This window comes from Tupaia chinensis, unplaced genomic scaffold, assembly GCF_000334495.1.
Source record: "Tupaia chinensis unplaced genomic scaffold, TupChi_1.0 Scaffold000404_1, whole genome shotgun sequence".
NCBI classification, from domain to species: Eukaryota; Metazoa; Chordata; class Mammalia; order Scandentia; family Tupaiidae; genus Tupaia; species Tupaia belangeri.
Window position 1 is genome coordinate 1,017,139 of NW_006159906.1, and position 18,388 is coordinate 1,035,526.

General features: G+C 48.2%; 1 protein-coding gene across 3 annotated transcripts in view; it reads right to left on the reverse strand.

Moving 5' to 3' along the window:
- The window catches only part of SECISBP2 (SECIS binding protein 2), a gene marked incomplete at its 5' end in the record, with an annotated part of 50,713 nt that overhangs the window by 19,435 nt on the left and 12,890 nt on the right, over window positions 1-18,388 (reverse strand). For 2 of the 3 annotated variants that reach the window (XM_006154344.2, XM_014590099.2), the window contains 7 exon segments: window positions 1,939-2,028; window positions 3,263-3,385; window positions 5,732-5,940; window positions 7,255-7,333; window positions 13,040-13,266; window positions 15,567-15,702; window positions 15,927-16,176. In XM_006154344.2, coding sequence (XP_006154406.2) covers window positions 1,939-2,028; window positions 3,263-3,385; window positions 5,732-5,940; window positions 7,255-7,333; window positions 13,040-13,266; window positions 15,567-15,702; window positions 15,927-16,176 — 1,114 coding nt within the window. 3 annotated transcript variants of the gene reach the window in all.

The following is an 18,388-nucleotide window of genomic DNA, read 5'->3' on the forward strand; positions in this document are numbered from 1 at the left end:
TTAGCACTATTCTCTCTCCAACCTACGTGATCGAATGAGCCACAAAATTAGTGATACCATCAAGGGTCTACACAAGCCCAAATCACACCTGGCAGGAGAAGAGTAAATGAAGGCCCGAAGTTTGCTGTACTTTAAACACATGCTGAATAGCTGTGACTTGGGCAGGAGAAAACCCCATGATACATCAAAAGGCTGATGTCCCATCTGTGTCAGCAACTCCATTCCTAGTCCCCGCCAGTGTCTTCTTCCCTGATGCCAAAGAGCCCTGGCTGAGGGCTGCACCTGGGGAGAGCACCAAGTGGACAAACGCGGACAGAGACCTGCTGTGGGAATGGAAGATGGGCAGATCTGTAACGTGAGAACCGGAAATCCATTTGCACAAGAGTTTAGAATTTTATTTTATTTATTTATTTTTTTTGGAGAGGTTTTCACTATAGGGCGCGTGCGCTTGCCAGACAGACAGAGAGAGACATAGAGACAGAAAGTGAGAAATCACCCCCGAGAGGGGATGGTCACGCCGCAATCCCTTCTCCTCCATTCTCCTCTTGGGTTCTTGGGCACGCACGCACACGCGCCTGGCCTGAGTTCTAAGCCACCGGGTCTGGGGCGTGAACCGTGGTCGACTACGTAGGAGTCCAGCGACATAGCCATTACGCTAACTGCTGGTTCCCAGAATTTTATTTTTCATAAATGAGAAAATAATCGCCGCCCCCCCCTTTTTTAAGGTTTTTGCCATAGGGCATGTGTGCTTGCCAGAGAGAGAGACAGAGAGGGAAAATGAGGAATCACCCCCCAGGGGAGATGGCCTCACCACAATCCTTTCTCCTCCATTCTCCTCACAGGATTTTAGGCACACACAGCCCGTGTGATTTTTAAGCCGCTGCCTCTGGGACTTGAACCACAGCTGGCTATGTGGGAATCCAGTGCTTTAACCACCATGCTATCTGCTGGCCCCAATCTACTCTCCTCAAAAGATAAAATATCAGTAAACATTTTAGAGACTAAATGGCCCAAAGTATGCAAATGCACAAACTAACTGCAAATCACAAGGCTGCTCCTGAACCCACTCCCCAGGGGAATGGGTGGAATGGTGTGCAGAAAGAATCACCTCCCTTTGCCTTCTGTTTTGGCCGGATTTGAACTGTTGGTGTCTCATATTTTTCTTCTGTCAGGCGTTACAGCCTCACAAAGGAATTCTTACGTTTTCTACATAAACCAAGTCAATTATTTTTTTAACTGAAGTCAGAAGGCAGTTGGTCCTCCTGCTCCCAGACATAGCCAGGTAGTTACCACACTATACAGAGGTATATATACTGTCCATACACACTGCACGGGATATACACACTGCCCTTACACACTGCACGGGGCACACAGGCTGTGCGTACACACTGCACGGGGCACACAGGCTGTGCGTACACACTGCACGGGGCACACAGGCTGTGCGTACACACTGCACGGGGCACACAGGCTGGGGGTCACCACTGCACGGGGCACACAGGCTGTGCGTACACACTGCACGGGGCACACACGCTGTCCTTACACACTGCACGGGGCACACACGCTGTGCGTACACACTGCACGGGGCACACACGCTGTGCGTACACACTGCACGGGGCACACAGGCTGTGCGTACACACTGCACGGGGCACACAGGCTGTGCGTACACACTGCACGGGGCACACAGGCTGTGCGTACACACTGTACGGGGCATACATGCTGCCTGTACATACTATACAGTGACAAACGGCTTTGGTTTAAGAGTAATCCTCGTTGCAACGCACGGGATACAGTCCTCCCATGAAGGAATGACAGAACAAAACCACCTGTCTCGGTTCAAAAACATGCGGGTACAGGACCTGGAAAGCAATTTTTCCCAAGAGTTTAGTTCAGCCAGAAAAGTTAAGCCTAAAGCAACCGTGCTTCCAACCTAAAAGTTACCTGTGGGTTCTGTGTGGGCTGAAATTTCGGTGCATCTACTCTGTCTCTTCTCTCAGATGCAACTGCCAGGTTGGGGAACTCCTCGGCGTCCTAAGTGAACCACACAGCCCTTTAGCTCCTCGTTAGTCAGCAGGACACGCACATGCTGAAAGCAATCTCTCCCTGCTTACATTAAGGCCCCGTAAAACTTCTCAGAGGTGATACAAAACAGCCCCCAAACACTCTAACATAAGGGCTGTTTTATTTCACTGTTGGATCAAACTTCAAGACCACAGTCTAATAGCCCCTCCTAGAAAAAGATGAAGTGCCGCTGACAGTCTGGGCACATCAGAGGGGTCTGCAGAACTGACCTCAAGCCACTGGGGCCTGAGCTAGTCCAGTGCTTGTTCTTCAAGAGACGTTTTTCATCAGAGAGACTATCACGTGCAGATTGTGTACCTGCGAGTGTCATAATTCATGCTTGTCAGAGGCTAGTGACAGAGACAGAGGCCACGAGCCTGCTAAAACGTTTCAGACCTCTTTAGAATATGCTGTGGCACTTTCACTACTTCAGGTGCTTTGAGAAGCATTACAAGGGAAGCGAGACCCTGAAACAGGCATCACTCGCTCCTTGAGCCATGGCACTCTACCACGGCGGTAGGCCTCCGGCAGCTGTTGCCACAGGGATGTCCCAGGCCTTGGGAACTGCTCTCCCACCGGCTGGGGGAGTGCCCTGGGCCTGATCCAAAGCTGGACCCGGGCAGCTCATCTAGGAGGCCTCTGTCCACACGAGCAGCCAGGCTGCCTGAGGTTGGCAGGGCGGAGTGGGAAAACTGTTACCAAGTCCCTGAGAAGGGAAGTCAGACAGGGCTGGCTCAGAGCCCACAGACATTCTGGGAGTAACGGAGGGCGACAACTGAAGAGCCTTCCTGGAAGGTCCCAGGATTCTCCTGACCAGGGCCTTACAGGAGTAAAAGAATTCTACCCTTCACTCTAGGGTAAGGTGCTTTAAAGATTTCTGAATAGAAAGAGACCCTGCAAAAGCCAGCATTCTAAGCAAGAAACAAAAAGGGGTGAAGACAACTGAGGGAAGTATTAGTACCGCGCACGCAGACTACTCAATCCCGACACAAGCAGTTTCGTCTCCAGGTCATTCGTTCATTCAAATGTGTACTGAGCCAAAAGGAAGAGTTGAAGGGGGTGACCACTACTCCCTTCAGAACTAGGAAGCTGAGGGTTAAAACTCAAGCGCGAGACTTCCATGTAGGAACCAGTATGAGCCCACGTTTTTACTACGAAGACCCATTACGGTATCACACAGAGCAAGTATAAAATGTAAATGTACTTCAATCCTGGGCGGCTCCTGCACTGTCAGGGTTTCATATTTCGGTTTAGACTTCTCCTTCTTTTTCTTATTCCTTCTTGAGGTTTCATTTTGTTCAAGGTCGCCACCTTGTGAAACTTTGGACTAGGAAAAAACAGTGCAAAATATGTCAGTGTTCAGGGCATTCCACAGAATATTTAACCTCATGCATCAGAGCAAACTGAAGATACCGAGCTGTGTAAAGGCACGGCAGTTTGCTTGGTTAGGCCCCTGAACCCCAATTTTCTAAAGAACTAGCCTTTAGTAGAATAATTCTGAAGGGAAAAAAAGCTGTTAAAATCTTCTAACGCCCAAATCCTTTTGAAACCGGTGGACTGGCACGTAACCCAGTCTTCGGCTCAAGGTGGCCACGGTGGTGTTGACGATGCCAGTGACAAGTGCCCGTGCTCTTGTCCTAAACCCGGGCGAGCCCTTTCTGCCAGCATGGCCAGCTCCAGTGCCTGCAAGTCGGCCAGCCCTGAGAGCCCAGAGCACAGATACCGGTCCCCGTCGGCGCCTCCTGAATTTGGCCTCACTCCTCCCACAGCCCCTTTGCCTTGGCCTTTCCTCAACCAGCTCAAATGTGCTTTGGCCTCAGGGCCTTCACGCTCCACACTCGGGCCTGGATTTCTGCTCCCTCATTTCTTAAGTCCCCCACCTACGCCCTCATCGATCCTGGGATGGGCTTGGCTTCCTCTTCAGGACGCTCATCTACAGAGCAAGTCCTGCACGTCGTCAGGCGCCTCCGTCAGAAGGCAGGCTCTGGAAGGGCAGGGGCCTTTGAAGGCTGTAGGCTCTGCTCTCTCCCAGTGGGGACTTACCTTCCAAAAGTAAAACCTCTGCAGCTACGAGAGAGCGTTCACTTACTAACCTGGAGGGGCTGGCCTCCACATTTTGTTAAAAGAAAAACACAAGCATTAAGAGTAACATGTAGAAAGATCACATTTTGGTTTCTTGCTGGGGGAGCACGAACTCGCCAGAGTCACACAGAGAGAGGGGGAGGAGAATGCATTTCCCATGGCACATTCACACTGCAACCCCTTCTCTGTCCCTCCCTCCGTTTGGAATTTTGGGCACGCTCACACAAGCACCTGGCATGTTTCTCAAGCCACCAGATCTGCTACTCAGACTTGTGTCGGCCATGTGGGATCTGGCTGCCTTCACCACCAAGCCACGGAGGTAGCCTGATCTTATTTTGTTTCAAACAAATAAACAAACAAAACCCCAGAAACTTCTATTTGCTTATATTTTCATGAGCCTCAGGAAGGATGTGTACAGACTGCTAACAAAGGCTTTTCTGAGGGGTGGGAAGCCAGGGATGTGGCCGAGAGGGCCTACCCACACCTGGATCTCTGTGTTACACCTGCCACTTCCCTAGTAAAACTGCACAGTATCCAGTTTTTGAAGGAAAAGACATTATGATGACTATCATTCCAATGATTCTAGACCAGTAACACAGTTTCTTGAAGAACTGGATCTAGGGACAATAAAAATGACAATTTAAGGGCCAGCAGGTGGCACAGTGGCCACCTCCACAGTTCAAGTCTCGGATCCAGTGTTTGTGTGGGCACACGCCCGAAACTCTGAGGGTAAGAGAGGAGCAGACTGCATCGTGGCCATCGCCCTGGAGAGTGCTCGCAACTCCCTCTCTGTCTTTGTGAGCGCCAACGCCTTACGGCAAACAAACAAACAAATTACAAAGGACAATCTAAAATTATTTGAATTTAAGAGGAAAAAAATATTCTGGAATGTCTTATTATAATAATAAACTGCAATTAGATTCACTGCAGCCAGCCAAAAATCAATGACAAACATTGATTAGTGTATCACATAATGTGGAATACATTATTTGCTACCACCACTGGTGAAGCCACCTACGCCCACAGACAGAGGAGGGCAGGGTGGGCACCTGTAACACAGGAAGACCCAGAGCACGCACGCAAGCCGGCACCTGAGCCTCCAAGAATTCAAAGTGGCCACAGATAATCGAAAACCAGGGTCTGAAACATGCAAGTGTGAAAGCTATCCCTGTACCCCTTGACTGTCATCCTATTCCGTTTTCAAGGTGCAAATACCACAAACTCAGATGACAGTGACTACAGTATGAAATAAAACGTGCTGACAATTAGGACCTGGGGCAAAAATAAATAAGTCAATAGAAAGACTACACAAGGGTACAGCACAATTAAAATGCAGCACAATTAAAATGCGCTACTTTCTCCCAGCCCTTCCTGTGGTACAGCACATACGACGGGAAATGCACCGTAGCTGTTTTTAAGCACAGGCTTCAGCAGTAGTAAATCTTTGTGCAACTGTCACCCCACTTCCAGGATGCTCTCCCTCCTGTGAAACCAACGCTCTGGACCTATTAGCAGGGAACCCCGCCCTCCCTGCTCTGCCGGCCTCTGGCGTCCGCCTTCCGACCCTCTGTCCCCAGCAGTGCGCACGTACCTTTTTAGTCGGGTGGCCGGGGTGCTTCTCTCTGCTGCAGGAGGGGTCCGAAGATGAAAGTTCAGATGATGACATACCAACACTTTTAGGATCTGCTGCCGAAGCAACTGTCTTTACGTTTATCGTGGAAGGAACATTTTTAGGGGCTGGTGACAGTCCTGTAGGTAATGTCTGCCGAACAACATAACCCATTGGTGTCCAAGACAACTCTGCTCAAAGATAACCAAAACGGTGAACAACCTCAGCAGTAAGAGGACGCCTCAGTGACTGCGGCCGCGGGACAGGAGGTGACTGCTCAGGGACAGCTGCGTGAGGCTACTCCTAGATGCTACGCAGCTGCTAAGCTGCTCTTCCTCTTGGAGCATGCCTGCTGCATTTTCTCCCCATAACTGAGCTTCTTAGAAGCTGGTCTTTTAACTTGGAGTGGCCAGACAAACAACAGTTTTAGTTAAAACAGTGATCCATGGCAATCTCCACATAGCAAACAGACACAATTAACGAGCTAGAGATCAATTTTGGCCCTGCTAACCCGATGTGCACTTTAACATCACAGGTCAAAGAGCACGAGACTTCGGCTAGGACAGTAACTGGGTATTCTCTCTCTCTCAGAACAGGGGTACGCACACAGCCACCTCCTTCTTAGGTACCCATGAAACTCTACACGCAGACAGAACAAGAGGACACCTCCAGGGAGACAGCTCTGACCACGGCAGAGCACACGTCCTCAGAGCAGCTCCTAGAGGAAGGTCTTACACCTCGTCTGTGCCAACATCAAAACACAGAAGAAACACACCTACGAATACGTCTGGAGTAATTCTGTCAAGATGTCTTCTGTTGTGGCAAGTTACTAGAAACATTTTAAAAGCCAGCGCTACTGAGCTCTCTCTGCATATGTTACTTCTTGGCCCGGACAGGACAGGGGACAGTGATCCATCCCAGTGTGCCTGGAGGCTCCCAGGACCCTTCCGGGGACCATGGAGTCAAACCGTTTTCCTGATAGTCCAAAAGCATTGTGTTCCATGAGGTGGCGTGGCATTTCCCGGGGCAGCATGGTGTGGACAGTGAGACAGCGAATAGTCCAAAAGCATTGTGTTCCATGCGTGTGGCGTGGCATTTCCCAGGGCGGCATGGCATGCACAGTGAGACAGAGTGCCAAAGCACCTCTAGGGGCTAGATGTTAAAAGGTTGTAAAAATGTAAAGCAAGACAAGACATTTTCTCTAGGCTCTCTAGGGCTCTCAATTCTTATACCAATGAATATTAGGGGTTCCTGAGACCAAAAACTTCCGAGTTCATGAAATTTCTTACTCAAGTGGGTATTTAGAATCTTACCTCTCACTATATACTCCTTGTGCACAGATACAAAGGCTCTAACTTAATTTCCTAAACTAGCCCTGATGTTAGGTGATCAACAAGATTAGCTAACTTACGGCTTTCTGAGAAAAAACACTTTAATTATACTGGAGTTAAACATGAACTTAGGAAACGTGACTCATCTTAAAAATGTTCTGTAGTCACTCTTACCTCTTGTACACGAAGGGGAACTGGTGGAAGCATTATCAATTACAGATTCATTTGAATTTTTTTTTTTCACCATTTCACCCTAAAAAACAAACATATCAGATGTCACCAGAGAGCTGCAAGTTAACACAAGACACCTCTCACTGCACACCTGTTACAACCCAGAACAAAGACACCACCAAGCACCAGTGAGGGCGGGCAGTGCGAGGAGCTCCTCGTTCACTGCCGGCGAGATGCAGACTGGCCCCGATACATAATTCTTAAAATAAAAGGTGGGGGGACTAGCAGACGGCACAGTGGTCATGTAACAGGACTCTCACATGGCTGGCCATGGTTCAAGTCCCAGTCCCAGTGGCTTGAAACTCACACCAGGTGCATATGCGTGTGTGCCCGCAATCCCGGGAGGAGAATGGAAGAGAAGGGACTGTGGCAGAGCCACAGGGGATTCCCAGGGGATTTCCTACTTTCCCTCTCACTATCTCTGTCTCTCTCTTTCTTTCTGGCAAGTACATGCTCCCTAAGGCAAAAACCTCTAAAAAAAAAATAGACGTGGAGGAAACTTAAATACACATTACTCAATGAAAGAAGCCATCCGAAAAGACGAAATACAGTGTGATTCCATCTAGACGACGTTCTGGAAAAGGCCAAGCTGTGGAGACAGCCAGATGACAAGCTGTCGGCAGGAGCTGGGGGAGGGAGGGGGCAGAGCACGGAGGACTTCAGAGCAGAGGACTGCACAGTAAGGCACTGCCAGGCACACACCCTCACACACCTGGGCAAGCCCAGAGAGCACACACAGCAAGTGGCAACCCACGTGAACTATGGGGCCCTGGGTGACAGTGAAACGTCAGTGCAGACCCATCAGTTTTAACAAAAGTTATCTACTGTTCAAATGCAGAGCGCTGAAAACGGGGGGAAGGCTATGTGTATGTGTGGGCAGGGTCCACGGGAAATTTCTGTCTCTTAATTTTTGTGAACCTGAAAATGCTCTAAAAAATAATGCCTATAAGTACTTTTATAAAAATGGCTGACACAGTTATCGCTATTTCAAGTTAAAAGTAATCATTTAATTTTTAAATATAGCTTCCTTGCCATTACAAAAATATCTAGGAAATATATGCTAATAAAAAAATGTCTAAAAATAGGGGTCAGCAGGTGGCTTAGTGGTCAAGGCACTAGATTCCTGCATGGGTTACTGTGGTTCGAGTTCCAGACCCAGTGGCTTGAAAATCACACCATGTATGTGTGTATGCCCGAAAGCCCAGGAGGAAAATGAAGAAGGGATTGTGGCATAGCCACACCCCTTGGAGAGTTTGTTTATCATTTTTCTCTCACTGTCTGTGTCTCTCTCTGGAGCGCACACATGCCCTATGGCAAAAATTAAAAAAAAAAAAAAAGCCCAAATATATACATAAAGTGAGCAGTTACAGTCTTCAACAAAAGAATCATCACACGTTGGCTACAGTCTAAGTATACCTCTACCTGTGCCTGCAGTATAACCACTCTGTATTTTTCTCCATTCATGATAGCACAGGCAGAGCACATGAAAGACACACACACACACACACACACAGAGAGAGAGAGAGAGAGGGAGGGAGAGAGAGAACGTAAGAAAGATGGAGAGAGGGAGATGAGGAGGAAGGGAGGAAAAAAAGATAAAAAGCACTTTTGGGACCAGCAGATGGCGTAACGGTTACGTCGCTCAACTGCCACATGGCCAACTGCAGTGTGGGTCCCAGACCTGCGGGCTTGAAACTCATGCCGGGTGCATGTTCGTGTGTGGCCAAAATCATGAGAGGAGGATGGAGGAGAGGGGGTCGTGGGCATGCCCCTGGGTGATTTCTCACTTTCTGTCTCTCTGGTGAGTGCACACATTCTACAGCAAGCATCTCTCTTAAAAGGAAACCTTCCGCAGGGTCAGTCACACATGATCCCCTTCCTCAAGCCTTCCTTGAGATCCTAGGAAAATGCGTGCCCAGTGCGTTTTCAGGCCAACCAGGCTGGGTGTTCAAACTGTCTGAATTCTTAAAAACTTGTTTGGACTAAACGTAAAAGTTAGATTTACCAAAAGAGCAGGCATATTGTAATACTTTTACTTTGTATACCAAATGTGGAAGTAATGAAATGATAAATGGATACATTTGTGAAGCCTATGAACTTTAACAATTATTTTGGGCCAGCAGGTGGCAAGGTGGTTAAGGTACTTCATCCCACATGGCTGACAGCATGGTTTGTCCTGGACCTGGCAGTCAGAAAAATACCCTTGGTGTATGTGCACGCATGCCCAAAATCCAGGAAGGAGAGACAGCAAAGGAGGGATTGCAGTGTGGCCCTCCAGGGGAAGCTGATTTCTCACTTTCCATCTCTGTCTTTCTCTGGCAAGTGCACATGCCCTATAGCAAAAAATCTTTTAAAAAATGATTTGAAATTGATCATCTGCTTAATGGGCTCGTGTGTGAACTCATCAGCTTGCCCCACCACGCAGTGTCATGAGCAGCCTTACGTTCAACGTGTGAGCGAGCTTTGTTTCCATAAAGGGAGCATGCATCGTGGGCTAGTGTGTGTTGTCTTCACAGGTGTTTTACTGGGTTGTTTGGACTTTGCTAAGTGGGTGTAGCGAAGGATGGCTTCTACATTCATACAGGAGCACTGTAACTTTCAAATCATGTTGGTGGGACCAGCAGATGGCATAATGATTACGTTGCTGGACTGTCACATGGCTGACTGCGATTCTAGTCCTGGACCTGGCGGCTGGAAACTCACGCCAGACGCGTGCATGCTCAAAATCCTCAGAGAATGGAGAAGAAGGGAGTGCAGTGTGGTCATCTCCCCAGGGGTGATTTTTCACTTTCTCTCTTTTCTGTGTGTCTCTGGCCTATTGTATATGTGCCCTACAGCAAAAACCTTTCTTTAAAAAAGATATACATATGTATAATCACAAACTGAAAACCTTCATTCAATTTCCACAACATACAATTAAAAATGAAAAGGAGGGAGAGCAGGTAGTGTAGAGGTTGATGTGCTGGACTCCCACATGGCTGACTCGGCTACTCAAGTCCCAGACCAAGCAGCTTAAAAAATACACCAGGTGCATGTACCTGCACACCCAAAATCCTAAGAGGAGAACAGAGAAGGGACTGTGGCATGACCATCTCCCAAGAGAGTGATTTCGCACTCACCCCCGCCAGAACGCACATGCCCCATGGCAAAAATCTTTTTAAAAAGAGTAAGGGTCTGGGCTATGGCAAATGCACTGCTCTGTAAGGCTAGCCCACACTGAAGGGTCCCAGGTCCCAGCCAGGACCCCGAGTACACTGGGCCCGCATGTGCCTATGACCTGGGACTGGCTGAGGCTAGGGGTAGACTACAATAAAAAGACCCTGCTGGGAATACTCTGTCTCTCTGATTCATGGAAGAAATTAGGAAAATGAACCTGAAAAAAAAAAAGGGTAAGTGCTAGGCATAGTTTCCCCTTGATTGTACAATTACAAGGAATTCTATCTTCTTTTCTTCCTTAGTATTTTTGTTGTTCACAGAGACAGTAATATAATCAGGATAAAAAGGTTTCTTTTAAAAGGAAGAGAAGACAGAGGCACAGCAGTAACACAGCCCACAGGGAGGCCCTGGGCTCACATCTCTGGGCAACCTAGGATGACGCTCAGCTAGACTCACAGCCTGGGGTCCCAGCTGGCTGAGCCTGGAGCTGGATGGTGGCTGGAGGACCCTTTTGGGGTTGCCTGTTTATTTCTCACGGAAGAAATAAATGAATAAACTTCTAAAATAATTTTTTTTTAGAGAGGTTTTTGCTATAGGGCACATGTGCTTGCCAGAAAGACAGAGAGAGAGCGAGCCACAAAGCGAGAAATCAGCATCCCTCCTCCTCCATTCTCCTCTTGAAATCTTAGGCACACACAACGCGCCTGATGTGAGTTTAAGCTGCCGGGTCCAGGACTTGAACCATGGTTGACTATATGAAGAGTCCGGCAACATAGCCATTACGCCAACTGCAGGTCCCCAAAATAAATTTTTAAGAGAAGGGAAAAAAGCTCACACATAATTCAAAAGTGTAAACATGTAAGGCAGTAAGCGCGTCCGTGTTTTCCCATAAATGCACGGAACAGACCTCCTGCTCAAAACCTAACACACATATCCAAAAGGGTACGCTGACACACAGCACCGGTCGCACTCTCCGTGCCATCCCACTTCTGTGCGGTGTCCTCAAGATGGTACATGTTCAAGAGGAGGGCCACCGCGTCCCTCACCGTGCACTCAGCTGGGGCTGGGCAGCAGCCTCACAGCTGCGAGATGGGAGTGTGGCCGTGCCCAGCTCTGAGTCAGCACGCTCTACAGCAGTGGAGGTGCCCCGGGGAAGGACACTACCACGGAGCCCTCAGCACTGTGTCTCCGGCACCTAGCAGCTCTAGGGCAGGGAGCAAATACTTCCTCAACTCAGAAGGTAAGGGATTGGCTAAGTTTTGTTTTGTTCTCTTCCTCCTTTTCTTTGCTTTCGTACCCGTACTTCTCCCTGCAGGAAAATCTGTCAAGAAGCCATTTTAGGAACTACTAACCCGATACCATTTTTCCCCCAAAGTTTCAAATGAATCCTCCTGAAGGAAAATGTCTGAAGTTGTTGGACTAAAACTTTGAGACTAATGCTGAATATAGCATAATTTAAACTTAGTGAGCAGCAAATTACCAGGACCTATTACAATAACCTCTGCTGAAGCTGCTATGTCATTGACTAGACAGATGGAGGTTATACTATGTAGTTTAGGGCTCTTTTTCTTTTTCTTTTTTAACTGCCAGAGGGTGCATGCACCCACCAGAGAGACAGAAGCTCCCTGGCTGAGGCCTGGTCGTGCTGCACTCTCTTCTTCACTTTTCCATCCTATCAGATTGTGAAGCACATGCCCCTGGCATGCTTGGTTCTTTTCAAAGGTTTTTGCCTTAAGGCACATGTGCTTTTGGGCGAGAGACAGACAGTGACAGTGAGAGAAAAATGAGAAGTCACCCCTAGGGGACATGGCCACAATCCCTGCTCCTCCATTCCATTCCTGGAATCTTGGGCATGTATGCACACATGCCTGGCTTGAGTTTCAAGCCACTGGGTCTGGGACTCGAACCGTGGTCGGCCATGTAGGAGTCCAGTAACATAACTGCTACTCCACCTGTGGATTCCCGGTATGTATGTATGTGTATGTGTATATATATGTTTTTTTCTTTTCTCTAAGCCACTGGGGCCTAGGTTTGGACGATGACCGGCCTCGTGGGATTTGACTCCCTCACCATTAGGTGGCAGGGCCGGCCCCACTGCCATTTGTTGTCTTTCTCTCTGTATGGAAGAAAGCTGACAGAGTGTGATGCTAGAGTGCTGTGTCTAAATGGGCTGTCAGAACAGCTAGACTGCTAGAACCTTTCCCTTCTGAGACATATCCTGTTAGCTACCACGTAGCACTGCCTGTTCCCATCAGGTGTGGTGGTTTAGGCAGCTGGGCCCCATATCGTTGACCGTGCAGTTTGTCCTGGACCTGCTGGCTTGAGAAATACACTGGGCGTGTGCACATGTATGCCCAAAACACTCCCTCTAGAGCAAGTGGGAAAAATAAGAACAGCTGCCCCAGCCTCACTGTTACAGCCTCCCTGTAAACCGTGTAAAACACAGAGGTAGTCATTGTAAACACGGTGCAAGCTGAAGGCCTCCCTCCCACCTCCTAACAGCCTGCGCCAGGACTCAAATGCTAGGACCGAAAGGTATACTGAGGGCAGAGAGAGAACCCCCTCCACTCACCTCTGGTAACACTGCAGGTGGCTTTCCCACTTCTCCCAGAAGAGAAATGCCAGGCGAGGCAGAAGGGACAGGTCCCCACTTGGGGTGCTTTCGTATTTCTGATATACTCTCGTCCTCAGGACCCTGCAGTTCAGGGAAATCCAACCTGGTAAACTCAAACTCAGGCTTGGAGGTAGACCCACTTTTTGCAGTGATTCTGGATTTCCTATCTGTTCGTTTAGAACCATCTGTAATTACAGAGTTAAAGTAGGAGTGAAAACCAAGATACCAGCTGCCGACTGGTACCCAAGATTAAACTGCAGAGTAGGGAAGCTGCTGCTGCTGCTACTGACGCGGCGAGCTGTCAAAATATCCAAACGCCAGCCACAGTAGGCGGGTGGTGGGAGCAGTGCACAGTGCTGGGAAGCCCTGGGTTCACAGCCCAGGTCTACCTGAACACTCCGTGCCCATGATCTTGGTTGGCTGCAGGGCTGGGGGAAGGTTACAGCACGAAGCCCATCAGGGTACCTGCCTCCCACCCTCCCTCTCTATTTATAAGAGACTTAAAAAAAAGAAAAAATCCTCTTACTAGTGTTAACCCTCCTCCTGATAGTGTAAAACATAAATGACCAGAAGTATCAGCCAATCAGGTTGGGCCATCACACTGCAAAATCAAAATGCACTACAAATTTTAGGAGTAATTCTAAAGTTGATAGAATAATCATCTTAACCTATTTACACACCTGGGCATTTTCATTATTCTTAACATACTGAATACATTTTAGAGTTCTGCAAATTTAAAGGGACACTAACAAATTTCCTGTAAGTCTTAAATTTACAAGAACGTAAGTTTCATCTTCCTCACGTCTGTTGGGATATATTTTTGTTTTATTTGCCAGAGGACAAGTACACTTGCCAGAAAGAGGCAGAGAGAGAGAGAAAAAACAAAAAAAACAGAGGGAGAACAATGGGGCATGGTCACATCCAATCCCTTCTCCTCCCCTTCATTTAGATTTTGTGCACGCAGGCACACGTCTGGTGTTTTTCAAGCCACTGGGGCTGGGATTTGAACTGCATAGTTGGCCATGTGGGATCTGGCTCCTTGAGCTCTAGGCCATGGGGCTGGCCCAGCCTGTTGGCACACACTGGCGGAAGGCAGGTGATGTGAAACTCACCACTTACTTTGCACCTCTCTCCTTAAATGCAAACGAGGCTGAGTTACTGTGTGAAGCATCACATCGTCCCTTCATGTTCGCGTAAGCCAGATGGCATGGAAGTGAAGTCAATGGAAAGGGGAAATATATATGCCAAGTACTATAGGTGTATATGTAAATGAACTAGTAAACTCCTCCCGGGAAGAATGCTGTCATGACAGCTTTTAGTCATTACGTAAACAGGTGAAATCTGTGACCAAACTGCAGTTGTGAACAATCCACAGGAAAAAGTAAAAGACACCACCAAGAATCTCTCTCAGCTAAACATGAATGGGAGTTTTCATGCCTAGAGCAGATGTGACTTATGGCATGAATAAAAACAGTATCGTCTGAGTAATTACAGGCTCAATACTGTGTGGAGTGGCAACTAAACTACAGTCAAGGCCCAACTGCAGTAGCACATGCTAACTGACACTGCTACTTGGCAAGCTGAGGTCATATGGGAGGCCTGGGCCTGAGTCCTGGCCTACCCCAACAGCTGGACATGGTGGCTCACACCTATAGTCCTGGCTATCTCAAGAGGGATGAAGATCGTGACATAGCAAGACCCTGCCTTGGGACCAGCAGTTAGCGTAATGGCTATGTCGCTGGACTCCCATGTAGTCAACCGTGGTTTGAGTCCTGGACCCAGGGGCTTCAACTCACACCGGGAGTGTGTGCGTGCATGCCCAAGAGGAGAATGGAGGAGAAGGGACTGCGGCGTGGCCATCCCACCTGGGGGGTGATTTCTTGCTTTTTGTCTCTGTCTTTCTGGCAAGTGCATGCACCCTATAGAAAAACCTCTCCTAAGAAATGGACATGGCCATGGTTGGGGCTAGCAGGTGGCACAGTGGCTAAGGTGCTAGACTCCCACATGGCCAACCATAGTTCAAGTCCTGGACTTGGTGGCTTGCTTTTTCACTTTCTTCTCTCTCTCTCTCTCTGATGAGAACATGGGTTCTATAGCAAATTAAATAATAATAAACAAAATAAAATTTTTTTTTAAAAGGAAGAAGTGGACATGGACAAAATATAGTACGAAGGATATAGCTGTGAACTGCTTTTAAGGATCTACGTTGAAGCTGTGGCTGTCACCTATTTGCTGGGTGACCTCAGAAAAGCTTTTCACTCATAAAACCAGACTCTGACGGGATCAGGGAAGATCGAGCCCACACAGCAGGTGCCGTCCCATGGCCTTCTGCCTGTAAGGACAGGCCTCCAGCCCCGCACGGGAAGCCCGCCGTAGCAGCTGCGCTGGGCTCCAGGTCTCACTCTTGGAGCAGCCTGCAAAAACAGCCACCCAGATGACAGCAGTGCTTCTGGGAGCATGATACTGGACAGTGTGCTATTTTTACCTGACTTCAAACTGTTCTCAACGGGCAAGTGGTGTGAACCTTTAGATGACCTGATCGCAGATGACGTAGTCCCATCAGCCCTTGCACTGTCCAACTTTGGTTCATCACATGTCTTTTTCTCAACATAGGTTTTTTTCTGCAGGAAAAATTGAAAAGCCATATGAAATAAGAACACTACCATTACGAGAAAGGCTTAAAAATAGCCAATTAGGAACTATTCGAAATTCAATCATTTTTAAAACTGATTTTAAATACCAAAGATAACGCTTAAATATCATCATAAACTGACCAACTCGTTACATTTTAAATGCTAAAGCAACCAACTCAAGATGGTCCCACGAAACCACCACGTCCACCCACCTTAGTCAGAGCCTTTGTTTCCTGGCGGAGGGGGCAGGCATGCTCGTTTCGGGGCTGTGCTGCTTGAAGTCCGTGGTAACCGCTGGGCTGGCTGTAGCTGTACTGCGAGCCAGGCACTGGGCCGCCATCTGGGACCGACGCGAGGGTGTAAGGGGAAAAGGCGTACGGGTGAAGGGTTATCCCTGAAGACAGGTACTGAGGTGGGAAAGCGGATGCTCCGAAAGCCACATCTTCAGTATATATTTTCTGCCTAAATAAAAAGGGGAACTTTGCTAGCAGATCTCACACCCCAAGCCAAGCAGCTTAATGTTCTCTAATAAGCTAGTTTCAAGTTTTTAGTCTTTCATGCTTTTGAGACCATGCACTCTAGAACTGTAATCTCTTTAATTAAAAGCCAAGCGAAACCTCTGAGCATTTCTTGCTCACCCTGGAAATAAAGCTGACCTGTTCTATCTTCCCCTAAGGAGCTGGAGGTCCCTGAGGAACATTAGCTGAGCCTTCGGCCATGTCGGACTCCAGGCCGTGCTCTTGGAAGACAGCTCCAGCAGGCTCTGTGCCCTGCTGCAGGCCTAGGAAGCCTCTCTCAACCTCCCGCTCACGGCTGCTCTGCAGAGCTGTCTCTGTTGAGGGAGCTGCCCAACAGCCTGCAGGGCCTCCTGCCAGGGCCTTCCATCTCCTGCAGACGGCCTGCACCAGCCCACAACATCTCATGTGGATGGCTGCCAGGGGATGCTGTGTGGCACCACGGCTGGGGACTACATTCCTCTCTGATCAGACAGGTATCATCTCTGAAAACTGCTATGGTCTCAATCTACTCAAGCGACTAGACTAAACCAAGATGTAAAGATGACTTTACTACTTTTTTGGGTAGCTTTTCCAGCAGGTGTGTGCGATCACTGGAGAGAAAGAAGAGAAAGAGAAAAGGAGAAAGCACTCCCGTCATGGGTCATGGTCACACTGCTATCCCCTCTCCTCCACCTCTGCCTCCTGTAAGGACTTCAGGGACAGGAATGTGGTGTGTTGAAATTCAAGCCATGGGATCCAGGACTCAAAGGACAGTCGGCCATGTGGGACCCAGCTGCCTTCACCCACTAGGCCACCTGCTGGCTGACTTCCTTTTTTTCAAAGCAAACTTGCATAAGGCTAGCAGTTCCAACTTGTCCAGTGACTCGGCAGCTGAGTGAGATACAAAGTACAAATCCCGCAAGGGAAGCACCAGCAGATGCTTCTGGGAGCTTCCACAGCGCACCGGTGCACTTTCAGAGGCAGCAAGGTCCAAATCCAGTCAGGACACAATCTGCATAACCTTCGAACTCTGGCTACCAGGAGACAGGGGCATAAAGCAGCACTCGCTAGAAATCGCATTTCTAAATGAAAAACAGAGTCGCTGGGGCTGGCAGATGACACCGGCCGTCTGTGACCGTCGGTGACCCCACAGGAGGGCTCCAGGTCTGTGTCTAGAGACCTCCACGTACACCAGGCATGCACCTGCCCATGATCCTAGCTGGCTGAGGCTCAGGATGGATGGCAGCACTGAAATCCTGTGGGGGCTGCTGTTTATCTCTCTGTCTCTCTCTCTTGTTCATGCAAGAAATACACTTAAATAATATTTTGATTTTGGTTTAGTCTAGCCACTTAATAAATAGACCAAAAAGAAAAAAGAAAGAAAACAAAGGGAATCACTATCTACAGGCTATACCTATCCCATATAAATTAAAATTTTTATTGCTGTGGCCAGTAGGTGGTTAAGGTTGCTAGAGTCCCAACTGGCTAACCATGGTTTGAGTCCTGGGCCCAGTGGCTTGAAAATTATGCCAGGCACATGTGTGGGCATGCCCAAAATCCTGAGAGGATGGGGGAGACGAGGCGTGGGCCATCCCCCCAAGGGGTGATTTCTCACTCTCTCTGTCTCGCTCCAGAGAGCGCACATGCCCTATGGGAATCCCCCCACAAGCTTGCTGCTTTTAGCTTATGTTCAGTACTTAATTATATACAGCTGCATGTCACCGTGTACTCATTCATTATATTTCACCATCACTTTAGATCTTATAAGATCACTTACTTACAGGCAAGTAATTCTAACAATAAAATATTCCTAAGTACCAAAGCCCTTTTTACCAACCCTTTCCTGTCTCCCAGAACGCCTGACCTAGTAATCCAAACAGAACACTGAGAGCTAGTGCTCTGCAGGGGAGGAAGACTCGGACTAGCCCACTGCCTACTTCCCCCTGTGGATTCTCTGCTTTGTTTGTGACCCAGAAAATCTAGTAGAGGGCAGGTTTTAGGTGAAGGTGAAGAACTTGTTCTCTGTAAAAGGTGGACAAAGAAAATGGGTTCACAGCAAAACAAAACAAAAAACACCCAAAAAAACTACCCCAAGTATAAAAAACAAACAAAGACAAAAAAAAAAAAACCACAAGAAAAAAAAAAAGGGACCAGAAACTGGAATAATGGCTATTGTC